The following is a 22,140-nucleotide window of genomic DNA, read 5'->3' as shown; positions in this document are numbered from 1 at the left end:
AAAGTGCAGTTCATTCCAGAAGATGTTACAGAGGCCGAAAGCATAAATCAAAAAGGGACACAAATCCATAGCAGATAACCATGACTGCTGGAAATAATTGTCTGAATATAACCACTGGGTCAGAAAGGCCTTAAATTTTTGATTGCTGGTATCTTGCAGGCTATACGACAGGAAAAAAAGGACTGGTATAAGAACTATGAGATTTCTCTGAAGAATAAACGTATGTCATGGATAACATAATCAAAGAATCACCTCAAAACAAATGCAAAATGAAAAATCACTGGAAATATTAATAATTCTGCACACATGCTCATTCTCTCAGGCAAGCACACACTACCTCTTTTGACCTGCTCTGTCCAAACTGGATAAAATCTAAAGCTAACATATAGGATGAGAATCTAAATGTTGGTATTAATTCAGTGCTGTTAAATAAACAGTCCAAATAAACATGTAAATAACCAGTGTTCAAGAATCATACAAATGATTAGGGTTGCAGGAACCATTTCAAAAAATAAATGCAGAAAACAAAATTAGAGGTAGCAAATTAACCTGTTATTGCTAATAAAAAATTTCTTCAAGTATGATGTACTTGAGAAAGCATTAGGGGAACCTCAGCAATTTGTAAACCTTCAAGTTAAACTTGCCCTCAACAGACAGGCAGCACTTTGGCAGGTTTCCCAAAAAAAGGTTTTTGTCTTACAGTGCTATGGGAAACAATTTCCATAAACCAAACAGATTAAAATCCCTTCTCTGCTGTAAAAGCAAAAGCTAAATAAATAAAAAGAAACAACAAACAAAAACAAACCACAACATTAAAAAGTGCTTTTCTCTCCCTTAAAACCTTTGAAAGCTTTGCTAATGTTCAAATGAGTTTTATTTCGTGCAGGCAATGTTTGTTTAAGCTTCTCTCTCTGATACCACAGTAATAATTTTTTTAAAATTTCTGCTTCTTGAGCTTTTCCAGCAGATCAGGGCAGACGACGTCATCCAATAACGGCTGAAATTATTCCGAGCAGTGTTTATCTCTTGGCTGTTTTATTTATTTATCTTAAACTTTGCATGTAGGGAACGCATGGAAAAACTTCATGCTGGTTAGAAGCAGCCAGGTGGAAATTTCTTGAATCATATAAATTAATACAAACATAAGCAAGGTCACATATATGCCAAGGTCTTTCTATATCATCCTCTCCCTTATGGGATGTCCTTTTTGTCAGGATATGAGCACTAGTGCTAGCTGACTTAAGGGTAAGACAAACATAACCTGTGTTTAACCTTCTGAAACTGGTCCAATTCCTTATTTCAGCTGAGATTATTTTTCTGATGTTGCACACATTGCTGAGTTGCACTGCACAGCAGGACCTCACCTGTAATGCTGCTCTTCTCTCCTGTATCCTTAGCATAAGCATCCTTTCTTTTGTTGGGTGTTTCTGTACAGCAGCCAGGATTCCTCTCTTTCTTTAAAATCTGACTCCAGTGTAGATCTCCAAGAATTATGGCTGATGTGAGCTGACATGGCCACATGATACACAGAGGAATAACCTCAGATGGGAAAGCTTTGGCTGAATGAAGGGCACTGCTCTCCAGCTTTTGGTTCTGGCTCATTATGGTTTTAAGATGTTTTTTTTGTGGTCCCCATCTTGGAAGTTTTTGTTCTTTCAAGGACTCCAGGTCTCCTGGGTATGATGTAGGTCGGGATGCCTGAATGGACATCACGTGCCTGTGGATAGTGATCCCAGTCTGAAAGCTGTAGCACAAACTCTGGCAGTACCTCTGCACTGAGTACGAACAGCAAATTCAGTTTTCTTTTTCTCTCTGCAGTTCAGGATTTCAATTCCATCTTTGCCTACACACTTTTAAAGAGCATTTATGGTTGCTTGCATCACCATTTAGACTCCGTAATTTGGCTTATTGTATTTGTCACAAGTAGCCTGATTCCTCTCTTGAGTTCTTGATGTAGTTTATGTACAGCACATGTTATCACAGGGACTAACAGTGGGGTTCATCTCACCCAGTTTCAGTTGTTTATGAGGCAGTCATCCTAGCCACTCTTTATAGTCCACAATAAGAAATAAGCACTTTGAGGGTGAAATCCACCTGACTTATTGGATATCACTGCTTCAGAAAGAGATGACTCATACCCTGGAAATGCCAATTCCTCTCCGGTGAATATAAAAGCAGCCTACCTTGTTAACTGGGATGTAGACATTTGCTCGGATTAATCCAGAGTAAGAGCCCTAGTTATGCATCAGAGTCTTGTTGCTGAGTGAACTGCAAACAAGATGTTCTACTCTTAATGGGTTCATGGGATAAAATAGGAGACATAACAGCTAAAGTGAGAAGAGAACACTGTGACCATAATAGTCAGCACTGACCTCAGCATTAAACCAACTTAAATTACATCAGGTTTTTGAGAAATAATTGGGACAACAGCAAATTCATGTTGCACATGGGTATTGAAGAAGACATCCCAGATTAATGGACTGTAACCAGAAAGAAGGCAGATTTACACTGGATATTAGGAAGACATTCCTGAGGGCAGTAAGGCAAGGAGGTTGTGGAACCTCATTCCCTAGAGATGTTCAAGGCCAGGTTGGATGAGGCTTTGTGCAGCCTGGTCTGGTGGGAGGTGTCCCTGCTCATGAAGGGGAGTTGGAACCTAATGATCTTTAATGTCCTTTCCAACCTTAACCATTCTATGATTCTAAAAGGAAATGCAGGTTTTGAGCTGAAGTCTTGTCATTTTGGTGCTGAAATCTTATATGTGGGACAATGAGAAGTGGAAACTGAACCTCCAATCTGTAATAAAAAATTGAGATGAGCTATAAGGGATGTTGATAATGAAGAGAGATCGTGCACAATCCAAAGAGGAAGGGTGATATGGTTAAAGGCAGAGAGAAAGAGATTGCATCAATGGAGATGGATAAGAGGATTATCTATGTGAAGAGATGGAAGAGTTGTATTGTTGAGATGTTATGCTAGAAAAAAACCTGTAAGACAGCAGAGAAAGGACTGAGTGAAAGACAGCACTCCTGAATGCTAAGAAAGCAAACTGCACTCACATCATGTGATGCACCACCACCGGAACTACAGACATTTTCTAAGGAAGGAAATAGCACTGGAACACAATTATTCTTCTCTAACAATACTGGTCTGATTATTTTTTTTCCTGTTTTTTCTTCTTTTTAGTTTTGCCCGTCCAGGGAAAGGTTCATGGCTTGGTAAAGGCAACCTGGAGGTGGGACCAGACCAGTCCAGTATGTCATTAGAAAATCTAGTGTTTGGAGCTGGCTACTGCAAACCCACTTCTTCAGAGGTAAGAAGGATGAGCAATGATGGTTTATGTCTATTTGGTCCCACAGAGTGTCCGCATTATCTGTGAAGAATGTACCCTGGGTTATATTGCTAGCAGAGGGATATTTTTTTGTGAAGAAGATCCCTTCAAACATTTCTGCAGGAATATCTGGCACTTAGATACACAGGCCCTGGGTGTTTTAGTTTGTTTGGGTTTGTTTGTTGGCTTGGTTTTGGGTTTTATTTATTGGTTTGTTTGTTTAAAATGCTGACTTTGAAGTGTCTTTTGTTAGAATGTTTACTCACATCTATAAACTCAACCCAGAATACTGGAATAATTATTTTGTTAGGAAACCTTAATTCAAGGTTTCTAATTAACATGCTGCCCTCAGCTTCCCTCAGCCTTTCCTGTCAAAGCTGTTCTGTTGTGTATAAATATTAGAAATACACTAGCCTAGAGCAGCTGGTGCAGAACTACCAGGGAATTAAGCTGAGAGGATGTTTGGCCTGAGGCTGCTATCAGAACCATTGGGTCATTGTCCGCTTTTGGCAAACAAATTGACCTCAATCTCTGCTTCTCTGGTAGACAGTCACATCATAGAAATTTAAATAATTGATTCAAGTATTTGTCTTTGACATATTTTTCTACATCTCTGTACATGGCACAAGAGAGAGACTTCTTTGAAGAGTGGTTCCTTTTTTTCGTTATTCTCTGAACAAAACCCTAGTGTAAGAAGAAAAATGGAAAGGCTAACTCTCCACTCCCATTTTTCCTTTTTACTCTGCCTGGAAAAATCTTAGTCTGCTGTGATTAGGAGTTCTTACTTACTTCCCAAATGTTTTTCTTAGCTGCAAACTCTGTTTTCTACCTGTCTCTGTCAACTAATCTAGGATTATAATTGTTTGTTTACTTTTAATGATAACATAGTTATTATCCTAGCAGGGGACCTATTCAATACCCAAATGATGTCTCTCTGTCATGCACTGGCTTTAGCACTGTGCTACCCTGCAGGTCATCAGAACATCACAGCCCAGACAATTCTAAACATAACACTGCACACTCCACCCCCACATGATCTTAGCTTAGCTTAACTCACCTTCAGAAACCTCTATAAGTCATGACATCTGCTCTTGATCTGAGCACTTTAATGGAATAGACTGTGATGGTCTTTTTGCATATGCTATCCATGATGTGTGGTAATGAGCAAAGATAATTTATCTTGGTTTAAAGCAAAAAATAAAATTTCAGAGCTCAAAAGGAACTGCTGTGGGAGCAAACCTAACTTCAAGTGAGGGTCTTGTGACAGACTGCTGATTTGTGTGGGAGTTTCTATCAAGTCATAAGGGATTGAAGGAGGAGTAGTAATATTTTTTCTTCCAGTCCTGCAAGGCTTTGCACAGGGTCAAGTTTATTTCCTTTTTGAATTTGTAAATTCCATTCCAGTTGTTTCAATGAGCTAGTTAAATGTAACTTCAACTGGACTATAGACTTGTCCAAGCTTGGAGAATTTTGCAATCACCATCAGTGGGCATGAGAATGGATCATACTTTTTTCATGAGATGATAACTGCAGACCTCTCTACTCACTTTATATATTTTTTTCATTAGACCTTGCCTCCTGCGTGTCCAAATTAGTAACTATTGAACACCTTTACTCAAGGAATAGCACATGGGTTTGTGTATCCCTAAGCTACTCTGATTTCATGCAGCTGGCTAAATCTAGGCTAGAACAATTAATATATCTTGTCTTCCAAGGTAGACAAAGCTTCACTGAGCAGCAGGACATAGGAAAATTAATTTTAAAGAGACTTTGATTAATTCCATTTTATGTGGCAAAATGCTAAGAAACAGTTGCTATTTATCTGTCCTGTGTTTTCTTTTGTTTTGCTTTCATTTCTGCAAAGCTGAGTTTGGATCCTTATACTTTTCATGTACATTTCTGTGTTTTTCTTGATCTGAGACATCTCCAGGCTTAAGGTCTTAAGATGCATCTCCTGGACAAGTATCTGTCTGATGTCTTTTCTAGGGAACTGAATCTGACTATTCAGTTCTGTGTAAGGCTGCAAACAATTGAAACTTGCCTTATTTAAGGTGTACCTATTGTGAGTAAACCAAAAAGAGCTATTTTCTTCTCCATAGTTGCAGCCAGAGTATTTTTCCAGAATAATTCCAGTTGAGTGGATGCTTGTAATGGGTAGGAACGCTAAATCATTGCTATTGCACCCTCTTTCTCAAGTCTTGCATCCAGTTGCATCCTGGGCTGCATCAAAATGGTGTGGTCAGCAGGTCAGAGGAGGTGCTTCTGCCCCTCTGCTCTCATGAGATCCCACTTGGAGTGCTGTGTCCAGTTGTGAAGCCCTCAACACAAGAGGGACATGGAGCTGTTGAAATAAGTCCAGAGAAGGGCCATAAAAATGATCAGAGGGCTGGAGCACCTCACCTGGAGACAGGCTGAGAGAGCTGGGATTGTTCAGCTTGGAGAGGAGAAGGTTCGGTGGGGGACTTTCTAGCATCCTTCCAGTAGGTGAAGGGGCTACAAGATAACTGGGAAGGACTGTTTAGAAGGGTGTGTAGCGATAGGATGGTGGCAATGGCCTGGAACTAGAGCTGGGTAGATTCAGATTGGGTATCAGGAAGAAGTTCTTTACTATGAGGTTGATGAAGCACTGGAACAGGTTACCCAGAGAGGTGGCCCCATCCCTGAAGACATTCAAGGTCAGGCTTGATGAGGCTTTGATCTAGTCAAAAAGGTCCCCGTGCATTGCAGGGAGGGCTGAACTAAATGATGTTTAAAGGTCCCTTCTATGATTCTGTGATCTAGTGGGATAGGACAGACTCAAGTGCTGGGTGTGACTGGCTTTACTCTGGGGCATCTGAATTCAACTGTATCTGCTAAGTTGCTCTGAGGAAGTTCAGGGGTTTATTTCAGGTGTTACAATGTCTGTACATGACTATCAAACTGACTGATGCTTTCAGGTGACCTCAGCATCTGTAAGGTCTGGACCCTGAAAAATACCTTCAGATTCTGCATTTACAATAAAAAGCACAGAAAATATTTCTTATAGAACTGAAAAATGAATGGTCCCTTTCACTTCAGGAGTTTTGTGCCTTACCTTGTACCACACACCTCTTCTGTATCCACTGTTGTCTGGCTGTTTTAGTCTCTTTGTAAAATTGTGCATCACATGCCTGCTGTGTTATAATCAAGTTGAGTCAATGACATACTGGGAGTTATTAGTAAACTGTACTCACAGTAATCTTATTTTCATTCGGATAGCAGTTGCACTGCAGATAAATTGACTTCTCAGTAATCAGATTGATTAATCATGTGACTTCCCATTAATAAGGCACTGCTGTTTGATAAGAAGTGTTCTTTTTCCATTTAGCATTGATGTAGCTGTCCCAAAAGGCATGAAGTTTATGCCTGGCTAAATACAAGGAGTGTCATTCAGACAAAATTGCATTGATGGTAAGAGTTCTTTTCCACAGACAGTTTACTAATATTTTCATCTTTTCAGCAACATATGAAAAGACTAGTGTGTTCAGCTTAGCACCAAAATGTTATTCAAACTCCCATTTTTACGTCACATAGAAGTCATCTGTGTTTTCTTCTTTTTTTTCTTCTGTATAGTTATGGCTCTTTAGCCACAAAACTTCACTTTTTCAGCTCTTGAAAAAGGGAGGTTGTACATCAGGGAAGAACACATGTAGGATCCATTGTGGGAATTGTAGTATGCCCTGAAATCCCAGGCTAGCTGGGAGAACAGGAATGCATAGCTGCAAACTTCATTTCTCTTCAGATGTAGGAACCTTAATATAGAGATTCCTGTTTATTGGCACAGCAGACATACTTCTAAATTAATCCCATTGTTCTGTTTGGTTTTTTTAATTTTATTTTTTTCAGGACATCTGCTGTGTCTTGACCCAAAAACAAATTTGTATGAGGAAGTCAGAGACAGACAAAGTGAATGGGAGAGGGGGTTGTGCAGGGAGAGGAAAGCTGAAGGAGAGGGGTGTGGGTGAGGGAAGGCGAGGCACTGAAGGGAAAAAAAAGGTGTTAACCTTGCAAAATAACAAAAACTTGCAAAAGGCTAAACCTCCACTGTTTCCTCTTAAAGAAATGACAATGGAGTTTTTTTACTAGCAGTGGTTCTTCACCTCTTGCAAGAAAATAAAATGAGACCCCACATGTCTAGAGCACTCTGAAGTGGCCAAGCCTCTTTCTTATTTCTTTTTTTTTTGTTATTTTTCTTCTTGCTTTTTTTTTTTTTTTCTTTTTCTTAGCTGTGTACCAAGGGAGGTGTTTTAAAAACAATGCCTGATTATTTACCAACTCAAGGCATAGTTAAGATACTGGGGAGGGGCTTTTCATCAGAGAAGATAGTGATAGGACAAGGGGAATTGGTTTTAAAGTGAGAGAGGGGAGATTTAGGTTAGATATTAGGAAGAAATTCTTCCCTATAAGGGTGGTGAGGAACTGGAATGGGTTGCCCAGGGAGGTTGTTGATGCCCCATCCCTGGAGGTTTTTAAGGCCAGGTTGGACGAGGTTTTGTGCAACCTAGTCTAGTGGTGGGTTCCCTGCTCATGACAGGAGGCTTGGAACTTGATGGTCTTCAAGGTCCCTTCCAACCTTCATGATTCTACGATTCTATGATTTTGCCAATCTAGAGCTTGAGTATCTAAAACTGATGGTGTATATTATTTAATATTTAAACATTCAAATAAAAAAGCCCCACAATTACTTGAAACAACTTTTACTTATAATTGTTCCATGTAACTAACGAAGACCGCAGAAATGTGGTTTACATCAGAATGTCATCTGGAACTGTTAATTTTATATGGCAGCAACTTCATGTTTGGTCTCAGACTTCTCTGCTTTCATGTGTTAGTGTATGTTTATAATGGGTGGTTTTACAGAAATGGGATTCTCTCAGTGTCTTGCTTATGCAAATGGTGATTAGTTATGATTGGGACTCCAGCAGATGTCCAGCACATAACTCTGAAACAGTAAGAGAGCAGACATAATGTTCTTTATAATGTATAATGACAAGTATCTTTAATCAGTGTGTTCAGGACACCATTTGTAATAATTACTGATGAAGTCTTTAATCTTCAGTTGCCTGAAGATAAATGGCTGATCTTTAGAAAGAATTGAATGATTTCCTAGCTGTAACAGAAAACATAGTAACTAATAATGTGACAATAACTGGTTTCTTTAATCATTGGCATTATTCTTTTTTGTGCCTCTTATTTTTTGATCTGGCATATGCAGAGTACAGCAAAGCAATGATCTACATTAAGACAGAGCTCAAAACTGAGATTAATTTGAGATTAGGCTTAAAAAATATGCAGAAAAAACTTTTCAGTGTTTTCACAGTGTTCTCTGAAAATGTCATTAAATCAACTGGACACTCTTTTGAGACTCCGGACAGGACAGTGATGGAGTGTCCTGAAGAAAATCCTTCAGAATTGCTCATATTGGAGTCCTAACTGGTTCCTTTTTAAGATGAGTATAATTTGAGTTGGATGTTCCACTTTTCATAGTTTTTTTTCTGTTTTTCTACAGTATTTATGCAATTAAAAGGACCAGACTGCTGCATTCTCTTTATAAATCTCCTAGTTTCTCTGCATACCACTGTGAAAAACTCAATCATTCTTCAGTATAACTGACAAGAACGGTTTTATTACTAACTTAGAGTAGTTGTCAGCAGAGTAGAAAAAGGCAGACTGAGCTTGGAGAATTTATTTCTCTTTCACAGGTACTATTGCAGTTCTATACTGGAGAACTTATATTTCACTCAGACAAACATAATTTCTCACTTTGGGGCTGAAATCCACTGATGCAGTTCGTACAGTCATTCACTTGAGCAACATTCTTTCAGTTCAATTTTCCTTTTCTACAGATTTCAGGACTGATTTATCAGCAAGTTTTTAGGAGGGGGCTTGAGACAGAGTTTCCTTTCTTTCTTCCGTGAAACAGAGTGCGCAAGCAGCAGAAACAGCCTCTACTCACTTTAGGAAGTGTCCTGGGCTGCTTTCTACTTATTGACAGAGTGTTCTATGATTCAGTTTTTCTTTCTTCTCAGTATTTTTTCCCAGTAGTTGAAAAATTATCTTTATATCCCCTAAAGAACACGACAATAATTTCCACTGACTGGTGATGGGAGAATTCTTGAAAGGAGACCTAATCAACTTTCATAGTTCCTGAGCTGATGGCCTTTCCAACAGGAGCACAGATGCCAACAACAGCACAGCTGAGATCCATCATCTGGCAGCTCACCCTCTGCTACTGGCAAGTGTCCCAGACAGCAACTTGGGGACTTGGGAATCAGAAAAGAAATTCTGTCTGTTTCCAACCATTTTGTCATGTTTGGTGGAAACAAATCTTCAAGTGACAACAAAAGCCTCTACCTCCCTTCAAAGTCATCATGCCAGACCCACCAAGCAGTTTCACAGCTAATATGAATTGTAAGTTTTAGTACAGTGCTTAGAAGTGCAGTCCCTGCAACATCAGTTGTGCACAAATGGTTGCCCCTCCACCAATGGTCTCGCTAGTTCTCTGATGATCAGACAAGTTTCAGCAGTCTGACAAACAGAAAAATAATAGGCTGAGAGAATGGAGATGGGTCAGTGTGTTATGATTCTTCAAGGTGTTGCCAGACAGAGGTGAATAATATTAGACAAAAGTTTAGCTGTATAGATAGAACATTTTTTTAAGTTTCACAGCAATATGAGGATAATTTTAGAAGCTCTTCAGCACAAGAATAACTTATTCTGAAGCTAATTTACTTAAACATGTGTTCAGAGTCTATACTGGAATGTTTTGATGAGTGGGAAAAAAAAAAGGGCAGAATTAAGTAATGCTTCAAAGAAACTCTTTGGATAACCAAGAAAGTTCTGTGAATATTCAGGCAATTAGACATATGAGTATGTGGGTGAGAATCCACATCTAAGAATTATTTAGAGGAAGCTAGACACAGATGAATATAAGCTTACGATACTTCTTGGACTGGCATAAACTTTGAGAAATGAAGCTTCCAATCAGTCTGGTTTGTAATAGTAGTTACCTTTGCTGTTCCCAGCTTCATAGTGTGGTATTTGAATAGGTTCTGGTGCCTTGACACTGTCTGTGCACTCAGTCATTGTGTTGTCCCAGGACAGCTCTGTGTGTCATGAAGTGTGAAGGAGCTGCAGTATCATTCATCTGTAGCCTCTGGTTTCTACTAAGTCAGATAATGCCAACAGTCTATTCCCATCACTTCTCCTCCTTGTCACGTTCACAGTATCATAGAATGGTTTGCATTGGAAGGGACCTACTCCCTGCAGTGAGAAGGAACATCAACTAGATTGAGTTGCTCAGAGTCCCATCCAACCTGACCTTGAATGTTTCCAGGGATGGGGCATCCACAACTTCTCTGGGCAGCCTGTTGCAGTTTTCCACCACCCTCATTATAATTTATTTTTTTTTTCTGATATCTTTTCTGAATCTACCTTCTTTTAGTTCAGAACCATTACCCCTTGTGGTCTCACTACAGATTGTATCAAAAAATCTGTCCGATCTTTCTAATAAGCCCCTTTTAGATATTGAAAGGGTGTGGTAAGGTCTACCAAGATGTACCCAAACTCTGTGCGTAAGAAAGAAAGACATAAAGTCACTTGAAGGCACTATGTATCTGCTTTTTGATGACCCAAACCGAATGTCAGGTTTTTTGTTAGGTCTTGAAGCAATCTGCACCACTTCTGTTGGAATTAGGTGTACCTGGCATGGGTTAACAGAGTTGTGTGATGAGAAAGAAGGGTGAAAGCCTGATCTGGACAGTGGGGCACCTCCAAAACTGTGTTTAGTGATGTTTCTGGAGATGGTAAAGCACTGTCTCTGCTCTATGCGTGGTGTTTCTTTTATAAACAAATACAGTTTGACTTTCCAGAGCTGCCAGTCAAACCCTCTTTCTCCTCTACTGAACTCACTAGAAGTATTTTATTTAAAACCATTAAATTATGGCTTGCAGAAAAAATTGTAAGCTACTCATGGCTCATGAAATTTAATTGTCTTTGAGTATAAATTACTTGAGAGCTGGTACATGTACTATGCATAAAACAGGAGGTATCTACTGGACTAGGAAAATGAACCTATGAAAGTGTAATACTTACACAAATTTATACAGCTCCAGCTATTCAAAAGTTCCCCATTTTGTTGTAGTAAATCGTGGCAAATTAATGTAAATGCCTTAAATAACAGACCCAGAAAAGTTTCTGATTGGCCATTACTTCTATTTCATTGTGAAAATAGAAATTGTGTATTTCTGAAGTGATAAAAAGGACTGTGTATGGTTTTATAATTGGCTTTGCAATGTGATTTATGTTTGCATGCATGTAAAAGGGCAATAAATGATTCATTGTCTGAGAGTGTCATAAGTGAGTTCAAGAATGCAGCATAATAACAGCATTAGACTTTGAGCTGTTTCCTGGCAGCAAAAGGCATAGAAAACACATTCCTCAACATCAAATAAAAGAGACCAGCATTATAGCACCTAGGCCAAAGAATCATAGAATCATAGAACTATTCAGTTTGGAAAAGCCCCTTGGGATCACTGAGTCCAACCATCATCCCTACTCTACAAAGTTCTCCGCTAAACCATCTCCACCAACACCACATCCAAACAACCCTTAAACATATCCAGGGATGGTGACTCCACCACCTCCCTGGGCAGCCTATTCCAGTCTCTAACCACTCTTTCTGTGAAAAAATGTTTCCTAATTTCCAGTCTAAACCTCCCCTGACGCAGCTTGAAGCCATTCCCTCTTGTTCTGTCACTAATTACCTGTGAGAAGAGACCAGCACCAACCTCTCCACAATGACCTTTCAGGTAGTTGTAGGGACTGATGAGGTCTCCCCTCAGCCTCCTCTTCCTCAAACCAAACATTCCCAGCTCCTTCAAGCATTCTTCATAAGATTGATTCTCTAGGCCCTTCACCAGCTTCCTTGCCCTCCTCTGCCCTCGCTCCAGCACCTCGAGATCTCTCTTGAATTGAGGTGCCCAAAACTGGACACAACACTCCAGCTCTGGCCTCAAGTGAAGCAGTTCTTGTGCAGACTCTTTGTAAGAAGGAAATTGCCTGTAAATTATTATTTTTGGGTGTGATTTGTTAATATAAAGTAATACCCCAGGAAAAGAAAAAATAGAATAAAATAAATAAATATTTTGAAACATTGCCCTATGGATTTCGTTTGAAAACTTGAATTATTTGTGTGGTGAAACTCCCTGAGAAACAGAATTATCTTCAGCAAAATACCTGGGAAAGGAATGAAGACTGATTTGTTTTTCTTACTTTTACAACAAACCTTGGAACAGGAACTTGCAAGAGGTCTGCTCATTGTTTTTCACAATACAATAGTGGACAAAATTCAGATAAGCTGAAAAATAGCATATTTAGAACAAATAAAAGGATTCTGCTTTTCTCCATTTTTATAGACTGTGAGGTAACTGGAACAACACATTATTGGAAGGTGCTTCTGTGAACTTTGTAGGATTTGCCACAATTGTGAAAACTAACAACACTGTCAATTCCTACAGTCCTTGTTCAGAAGGGATGGGAGCTGTGATGGCTGTGGCATAAACCAATATATGCAGAACTTGAAGAGGACTTAGCCTGAAGGCATGTGATTTCTGAAGCTATCAGGGTTTAGGTTTGAATTGTCTCATATTTTTTTTTTTGGTTACCCTCTGTCCCCTCAGTGAGTATTTGACACTATGATCAGTTGCAGAATACAGGACTTGGACTTCTGTTCTGATTCAGCTTGACAGAGCCTATGCAAAACAGCGTATCTTGCTCACATCTTTGAGGAAAAATGTGAAGTAAATTGTGAACTAAGTAGAAAGAGGGGGATTTGCAAGAACATTTGCAAAAAAACCCAATTAAAAATAATAGTACTATCAATAGAGACATGATTTCTTCCCACCTGCACATGACTCAGAGGAACCAACTTGGTAACACTGGGGCTGTTTAACAGACTGAAAGAAACAATACAATAAAAAATCTGCCTTTGGAACGAAATGTCAAACTGCTTAAAAAAATGAACCCACAAAGGCTGAAGTAATTTATCACTGCCAAAAGACAACTAAATATTTCCTCTTTAGCCATTGTTTGACAGTTACTAATGTTTAAATTTACCAAGCTGAGGAAGAGAACAGAAGTCATGTTATGATTGTTCTAATTTTTATTTCCATTTGTGAAGACAAAGTTAATTAACCAGCATGCAGCAACTGTTCTTATTATAGAGAATTCCACACTGAATTCTGGGCAGAGCTCTCAAATTTAAGTGGGCACCCCTTCTTTCCTCTGAGGCCCTGTGTGATCAAGAACTAAAATAACCCACTGAGGGACTATTTTCTGGTAATATCTATTGTAAAAGTTATTTCAGAAGCCAAATCAGTGGATGTAGAATGACAGGACACAAAGTGATCTTGGCCACCTGCAGAAGTAGTGTGAAAAGCAAATGGTGTAATTAATAAAATTCCTGTTCTTAGGCAGAAGGACAACATACCACAAATCCCAAGAGGTTTATGTCTCTATATCTTTTCTATTAAAATAATTCACAGCTTCTTGGTTTCTTGATGTCACTGTGCCATGCTGCAAGACAGTAGATATGTGCCATTTTCTTAAGAAGTAGGAGAGCCCAAATACTGTGGTCAGAGATAGGAATGGGAGATGTGATTGCTGAATTCAGTCCTCTGCCTTTGTGGAAAACACTGCAAAAGGCATGTTTTATAGTAGACTGGGATACATTTGCCATAGAAAAATCCTCTCTGCATCCTACTATTTACTGTTCTCCAGCTTAAAAAATTGCTATAGCATCCTGTGCTGTGGCATGAGATTCAGCACATGGGGTTTTATCTAGCCTCACAATGTACAGGTGAGTTTGAGGTATGCTTGAATTTGTATCTCTAGTGCATTAAGAGGGTGTGTAAAGTCTGTTCTGGTGCTTAAGTGACAAATCTTGAATAACAGAATCATAACGGTTTGGGTTGGAAGGGACCTCAAAGATCATCCAGTTCCAACCCTCCTTGCATGGGCAGGGACACCTCCCACCAGACCAGGTTTCTCCAAGCCCCATCCAACCTGTCCTTGAACACTTCCAGGGATGGAGCAGCCACAGCTTCTCTGGGCAACCCCTTCTAACTTCTCACCACCCTACAGTGAAGAATTTCTTCCTAATGTCTAACCCAAATCTCCCCTCCTCCAGTTCTAATCCATTACCCCTTGTCCTCTCACTACAAGCCCTTGTAAAAAGTCCCTCCCCAATAATTAGATAACTTCCAATCACTATTAAAAATATCTTTTAAAAAAAGAAATAAAGAAAAAAATGGGTTTGTCCAATTTCACTCTGAACAAGGAAATACTTTCTATGTTGACCAAACACTTTCTTTTTTTCCCATTTTGGGCATCAATTATTCCTGTAGTTTTAGTCACACGTGAACAGAGATCCAAGCCTGAAGTCACTTTCTCTCTGGCAGTGACTGGTAGTATTTAATAGAGCCTGGCATTTCTAAATAGGAAACTGTGGTGCTTCCTGTTGCTTTTATTAAATAAAGAGCATTTCAGAGTGACCATTTGCTCTAGGTCTGTGCATCAGAAAACAACAGTGAGCCGAGTAGTTAGGTTCATGCAATATGACAGAAGTTCACTGTGTTTAATAGCATAGTGTGCCAAACACTATGACAAAAATGGTGTCTGCAAGATAACTGGTTTTAACTAATTTGCTTGTAGGTCCAAACTGGCCAACATGCTCTGGTAAAGTATCTTCAACTGGCTCTTGTATCTGCCATGGCCATATCCTCCTGCAGGGAACACAACACAAGATGGGACCTTCACTTCCCTACACACCTCTTCACTTCCATGTCAAGTCCCTCTAGTTCCTGTTTTTTTCTGTAGGTTAGAGGAATTCCAAGCTTACACTAGACCCAGACAAATACATGCACTGGGACTGGTTATCCACCCCTTGGCACCAGCAGTTACTGTTGGGTGAAGAATTTAGATCATTATGTCTGAAACATTCCTACTGCTTGAGGGAAGAAAGTATCTATCCAAATTCAGGATGCCCTCCAGTCCTCTCCCTCTGCCTGCACCTGAAAAGAGTTACTCCAATCATCTGTCTGAGCATTAGTTTTCTCAAATGTAAAGCACAGAAAATGGTACTGACTTATTTATGATGCACTTTAGATTTTTTAAATGATAACTGCTATATAAAAACAGAGCCCATTAATCTTTATGTATTGTTTTGTTGCCACTGATATTTGAGTATTTCCAGGCTTAAATAAATCTAACCCCCAATTACATCCTGATTCCTGCTCCAAAAACTGGAGAATTAAAATATTAGATTAAATTAGATACTCTGTTACCTCTAGGCCCTAAGACATCACAGGTCTCTAGGAAAGGGCAGTTCAAAACTGCATGAGATAATTTTAATAATTTATTTATTTTAGTATGTGCTAAGATGGAACTTCTCTGCCCATCTCTGAGTTGTCTGCAGTCAAGCTTCTAGTTTAATTTTTGTCATACAGTTTTTGGAAAGGAAGGGGCATTTTTAGGGAATAATGCATTATAATATCAACATTTGAAGTAGAGCCGATAAATTGTGCTCCAAAAATGCCTGTTTCTTTCTGTGTGCTAGGAAGGGAGTCCATGGTGATGAGCTGAGCTGGAGACTCCAAATAGGAAAGTTTTGCTAGGTAATAAACTCACCAGTCTTCTATGAGCAAACTGGGATATTGTCTTAGAGCTTTGATCATTGATGCCTATGTAATTAATTTCAAGCTTTTATAGACAAAACTATTAGAACGGTACAAAAGCCTGTGAAACACTTCCTTTGTTATTGATTTGTTCCTGGTTTTAGTGTTAGACAGTACATGGTATTGATGTAAAGGGCAAAATTAATCTACCAGCTGCTAACCTGCATGATTACATAGCATAAAAAACATCTATATCCCAGCCAGAGCAGCAGCTGAATGTATTCTTCCCTGCTGCTGTGTACAGAGGTTCAATCAAAACATTGTTGGCATTTCTGTTGTTCTGAATGCCAGATCTAATGGTACAACTACACTGCACCACTGAACTGCTGTATGTGTGAGTGTGTACATACAGATAGGAGAGACAAAATCACAGAGTTGTCGGAGTTGGAAGGGACCTCTCAAGATCATCCAGTCCAACTCTCCTGCTAAAGCAGGATTGCCCAGAGCATATTACGCAGGACTGCATCAAGGCAGGTTTTTAATGTCTCCAGAGAAGGAGACTCCACAACCTTCCTGAGCAGCCTGTCCTAGGGCTCTGTCACCCTCACCGTAAAGAAATGTTTCCTCATATTTAAATGGAACTTCCCATGTTCCAGCTTGTGCCCATTGCCCCTAGTTCTGCCACTGGGAGCTATTGAACAGAGTCTGGCTCCATCCTCCTTGCACCCACCCTTCAGATACTTGTAGGCATTAATAAGGTCTCCCCTCAGCCTTCTCTTCTCCAGGGTAGAGAGTCCCAGCTCTCTCAGCCTTTCCTCATCAGGGAGATGCTCCAGTCCCCCAGTCATTTTTGTTGCCCTCCCCTTTACTCTCTCCGGTAGCTCCCTGTCTCTCTTGAACTGGGGAGCCCAGAACTGGATGCAGTTCTCCAGATGTGGCCTCACCAGGGCAGAATAGAGGAGGAGAATGACCTCCCTCGACCTACTGGCCACACTTCCTTATTCACCCCAGGATTCCATTGGCAACAAGGGCACATTGCTGGCTCATGGATCATTTGCTATCTACCAGGACCAAAAAATGTTAACAAGTATCCTTTTGTAACTGGGCTGGGTTTATGCCTGCTGCCTGCAGGGATGTGTAATAACAAGGCAGTTCCTCAGCTCAGGGGTCCTTGTTTGATCAGAGCAACAGGCATGGTTTTGCTTTCCTTATCTGTGACTACACAGCTTGGACTCTCTTTAATCAGAAAAGTCCGTGTGGAAAGGCCCTATTTGACATCTCCACAACGTTATTTTGTTTAGGAGGTCAGAATTTATTTTGTGTGTGTGTGCTTATAAATCTTAAATTTAAAATTACACATAAAGACCAGCTTTATATGTATGTATGTATGTATGTATGTATATATATATATATATATATCTATATATATATATATAGGCATCTAAGCTGGTCCCTTTCTTGCAGAAACAGTTGTTTCAAACATTTTGAAAAACAACCACTGATTTTTGCAATAAAATAATTATTCAGTATTGCTGTATCATCTCTTAGCCAAAGATAGCTGCTTCTGAGCTGGAAGATAGGGACAGGGAGAAGAACAAAGGCCCAAAGCCCAAGGGAAAATGGTTAATGACCAGCTGCATCACTTACACACACGTAGGTCTATGGGACCAGATAGAATCCACTCAGGAGTACTGAGTGAGCTAGCAGAAGTGCTCACCAAGCTACTTTCCATCATCTAACAGCATTCCTGACAGTGTGCCCAGGTGACCAAGAAGGCCAACAGCATCCTGGTTTTTATCAACAATGGTGTGGCCAGCAGGACTAGGGCTGTGATTGTCCCCCTGTGCTCAGCACTGTGAGGCTGCACCTTGAATCCTATGCTTAGTTTTGGGTCCCTCAATACAAGAAGAAGCCCAGAGGAGGGCAATGAAGCTGGTGAAGGGTCTGGAGCAGAAGTCCTATGAGGAGCAGGTGTTGGTCTCTTCTTTCAATAAGTAACATGCAATAGAACAAGAGGAAATGGCCTCTCTCTCCTGAGGGGACATTAGGTTTGATATTAGGAAAATATTCTTTACTGTAAGTGTTTTCAGACACTGGAACAGGCTGCTTAGGGAAGTGGCTGAATCACGTCCCTGGAGGTATTTAAAAGACATAGAGATGTAGTGCTTAGGGACATGTTCTAGTGGTGGACTTGGAAGTGCTGGGTTAATTGTTGGGCTTGGTGACCTTAAAGGTTTTTCCCAACAAAATGATTCAATGATTCTATCATCCTAAGGACACTTCAGTGTGCTTTGTGAATGTTCCCTCCATGGATTCTTAACAACAAGATGAGGACATGGACTAATATGTGTAATTTACATATATATATATACCCAACAGAGGGAAGGGAAAGCTTAGGACTTTTCTTTTGCCAGATGATTCAGTGCTCATCTTGGAAGAAGTCCATCTCCTGCCAGTCACTTCCTCTAACTTTCATGAGATGCCTTTCCTGGTGCTTAATTTACTGCTAAAGTAATGTTTCTATGCCTTAAATTTTCCCTATGGTGAAGTATAACCCTAGAGATCAGGTAGAGTAAACGGATTTTTTTTTCCCCTTCTTATTCATCATCATCAGAATTGTTTGAAGACATCTATACAATACTTTATCTGTGCTTTTACAAGAAGAGCCATCATGCCTGTAGACATTTGTGATGATATATAGGAGGCAACTTGACCTCCAGACATTAAGTTCAGTTTCAAAGTGATCTGGGAAATAGACTTCAGGCAAGCTGAGGAGATTTCAGCATTTGGCTTAATTTCTGTTGAAGTGTTTGAAAAAGAAGTGTTTGAAGAAAAAGTGAAGTGTTTCCTAACAGAAAAATCTGGAAAAGACCCACAACAAAGCAAAACTGCCTGCCTTTACAATGAAGAAAGCTTTTAGTTTTGTTGTGGACCTTTAAGCTGCATGATATACTGCTCTCTGAACATGATCTTGACAAAAAAATAGAAAAAAAACAGAACTCCTCAGATATTTTATTTTAAATTAAAAATCAAAATGTTTTATTCTAAGAATGTCAATATGAGACATTTGGAACTTTGTCAGAAATATAAGGGAAACCACTGTGACCTGTGAACCTTTTTCATTTTACTAAAATGATATTTCTAGATGGAAATTTTCTTATTTAATACTGTCTTAACCACTTCTTCTTCAGCCACTTGTTATTAAGTTATACACAGCTTGAGTTTTAAACAGTAACTTATAATATTGAAACCCTGAGCCACAACCATCAGAGGTGACCAGAATAATTCTCTTCTACCTGTTTCGAGGATGACTCTTCTCAAGCCTGATGGTTCTTGTTTGTCAAGAGTCACAAGTCAAACACTTCCTTTTTGCTAATTTTGTACGAAGTGGAAATTATCACTAAATCTGACTCCAGTCTCAAATATTTTTTCCTATGACATTATCATCCCAGTACTTTTGACAAAGTAACTCTAACACATTTTAATACAATGACATTTAATATAAATGTCAAATTTTATCTTCTGTTTGTGAAATACCAGCCTACATTTCCTTACATAACAGATTTAGTGAGAGGCAAAGATTAATAGGTCCTTATATTATCTATGTCTTTCCAACTGTTGTCCCTTATTGACACTTTTGATTAGTGTTACTATTGTCATATAAATCAAAGGTAAATATAATATAGTGATTTTATTTTTCTTTTCTTTTAGAGCTTTAGATGTTGAACTATCAAATCATATAGCAGCAAGTCAGTCAATAGAAGGAAGGCAAATTATTAAGTTGATAGAATATGCACATCCAAATGCATCCTAGTCCATTGTATCTGTTTATCTTATATGTTGGGTTCTAGGTTTCAATTATTTCATGGAAGGTAATTAATTTTCCCAGTTTTCCATTACTGTTAGACATTAGAGGAAGTAAGTTTATAGGAGCTAGCTTATGTGGTTGTGAACCACCCCTCAAGGAAGTTCTGCATTCACAGTTCTGCTGCTGAAAGATGGAGAACACACAGATGCATTGTCTTTCTGCCAGATAAGATAGTTTGTGTACCATGCCTGTTATATTTAGTCAACAATCTTTCTGTTAGACAAATATTTCAAGTCACTTGTCTTTCTTGGCTGCCCATTTTCACCACACCTGTAGATGCTTAATGTCTTGGGGACTTTTTCCTGTCTCTCAAAGAAGGTCAAATTCAGTCACCATTTAAAAGAATTGCTGGGAGCATTGTCAGAGTGACACATTTATAGAAAGCATGATTGAAGATACAGTGTTTGCTGAGGAAACTAGGCTGAGAAGAACCAGTATGCCACAGAATGGCATCCACAAGTTGGCCACTGTGGATATTCATGTGTTTGAACTACACTATGGCTTCAGATTTGCCAGTATATTTTCTCTGTCTGGCACAGGGATCTAGAAGTTATTTCCTGCTGATGAATGAATTAATGAGGGGGAGTTGTTTTGGTTTGGGTTTTTTCCATAGCTGAATGAAAATATAAATACACACACACGTGTGCGTATACATATAAAGGTTTTTATACATACACCACGTATATTTTTAAAAATATTCTTAGCCAAACCAACTGCAGGATTTTTCTTTTTCATTTTTTTCCCTCATGAAGCATTCTCATTGAAAGTACTTCATTTAAATAATCAAGGTTCTTTTTTTCCCTTTGGATTTCATGTCATTTCTGCCATAGGAACTGCTTTGGAGCTCAGACAAAGACATTCTTTGCCTCTTCCTCTCTCAGAGTTCAGTTTAGCATATCTATCTGACAACATCTTTAAGATAAAAATAATTTCTAACATGCAACCAGTTTCAATAAATGGGGTAAGAACATGTCCTTCTCTCACTACTGGTGCCCTCTTCTCAAGGTGTAGTTATTACATTCACAGCATTGATTTGATTAACAAGGATATATGATATCTCCCTGAAAATTGCATAGTTATGTGTGTCCCTTCATGTGCAAAGGGACCATCTGTGGATCTTCTGTTGGCTTCTCAGCAAGAGATAAAAACAAGATAAAAGGAGGGAGAGTAGCAAAGGTCTGAAGAAATTAAAAATTAAAATAATTGTAGCTATTTAGTAAATCTGCATTTGCTTTCTCTCTCTGTGGAGAGCTAGATATAGCAGTCCTGTTTTTATTGGGGTCTCTGTCTTAACTGCACGATAAGTAAGATGAATCTTTTGGAAATTACCCTTCTGAAAGCATTTGTCAGCTACTGTAGAAGAAAGCATTTTATCAGAGATAGCAGGAGCTATGAATAAGTGATAAGATTGTTATAAATATGAAATTCAAGTTAATGCTATAGTTACAGTTATGAAATAGTAGGTTGTCAGGGTTGCTACTGTATGGACACTCAGGGCACTTAAATGTTTGTTGTCTATATGGCTGAGATAATGGACCAACCTGAGAGAAGGTGACAATTAGAAGCAGCATTAACTCAGTGCTGAAGAACCTTTCTGGTTGGTAATTTTGACCAGACCAAGAGATTCCTCCAAGCAGCTCATTGAACAGCTGACCAGTGCAACTTGTGTGCTTTGATAAAATGACAGACATCTGAGGTCACCAATCTGGCTGTCCCAGAAATTCTGATGAGAGGTTCCAGATGCAGAAGTGACCAAATGAAACACGGCTAAGACTGTTGTAGATGGTCAGTAAGAAGTATTCCCACAGAGGTCTTTCTAGGGTAGTATTTCATAAGCAGTTGAGATACTAATGAGATGTTTCATTTCTAGTTTAAGATATTCAATAACAATGGATAGTATTTGTTCTGGAGCAACAGAATCACAGCCTGGCAGAAATGAGTTGAGGGAGTCTCACCTGATCCAGCTAAAGATCATGGTAAAGACCTGTGCAATGGAGACTTGCCTCATCCTCTGGACAGCAACCAACTGTCCTGTTCAGGAGACTGTTTTCCCATACAAATATTGGGATGCTGATGCAAAATCCCAAAAAAATTACATGGGTTTATTTGTTTATGTTGGTTGCCAATATAAATGTCTGTGAAATAATCAAGAAACATAAGATAACTGGCATAATATAAACTGCATGATATAACTCATGGTTCCCTTCCTATTTTGCTTTTTCTTTCCTTTAATTATAAGATACAAATAA

The 22,140-nt window shown here is 39.1% G+C and overlaps 1 protein-coding gene across 1 annotated transcript in view; it reads left to right on the top strand.

Moving 5' to 3' along the window:
* The window catches only part of FAM135B (family with sequence similarity 135 member B), a 208,918-nt gene that overhangs the window by 151,744 nt on the left and 35,034 nt on the right, over positions 1-22,140 (top strand). Inside the window, exon 7 of the mRNA XM_051611777.1 lies at positions 3,187-3,313. Within this exon, the coding sequence (XP_051467737.1) occupies positions 3,187-3,313 (127 nt within the window). The remainder of the gene's footprint in view (positions 1-3,186; positions 3,314-22,140) is intronic.

Source organism: Apus apus, chromosome 2, assembly GCF_020740795.1.
Source record: "Apus apus isolate bApuApu2 chromosome 2, bApuApu2.pri.cur, whole genome shotgun sequence".
Lineage (NCBI taxonomy): Eukaryota > Metazoa > Chordata > Aves > Apodiformes > Apodidae > Apus > Apus apus.
This window is presented reverse-complemented; position numbering and strand designations above follow the sequence as displayed.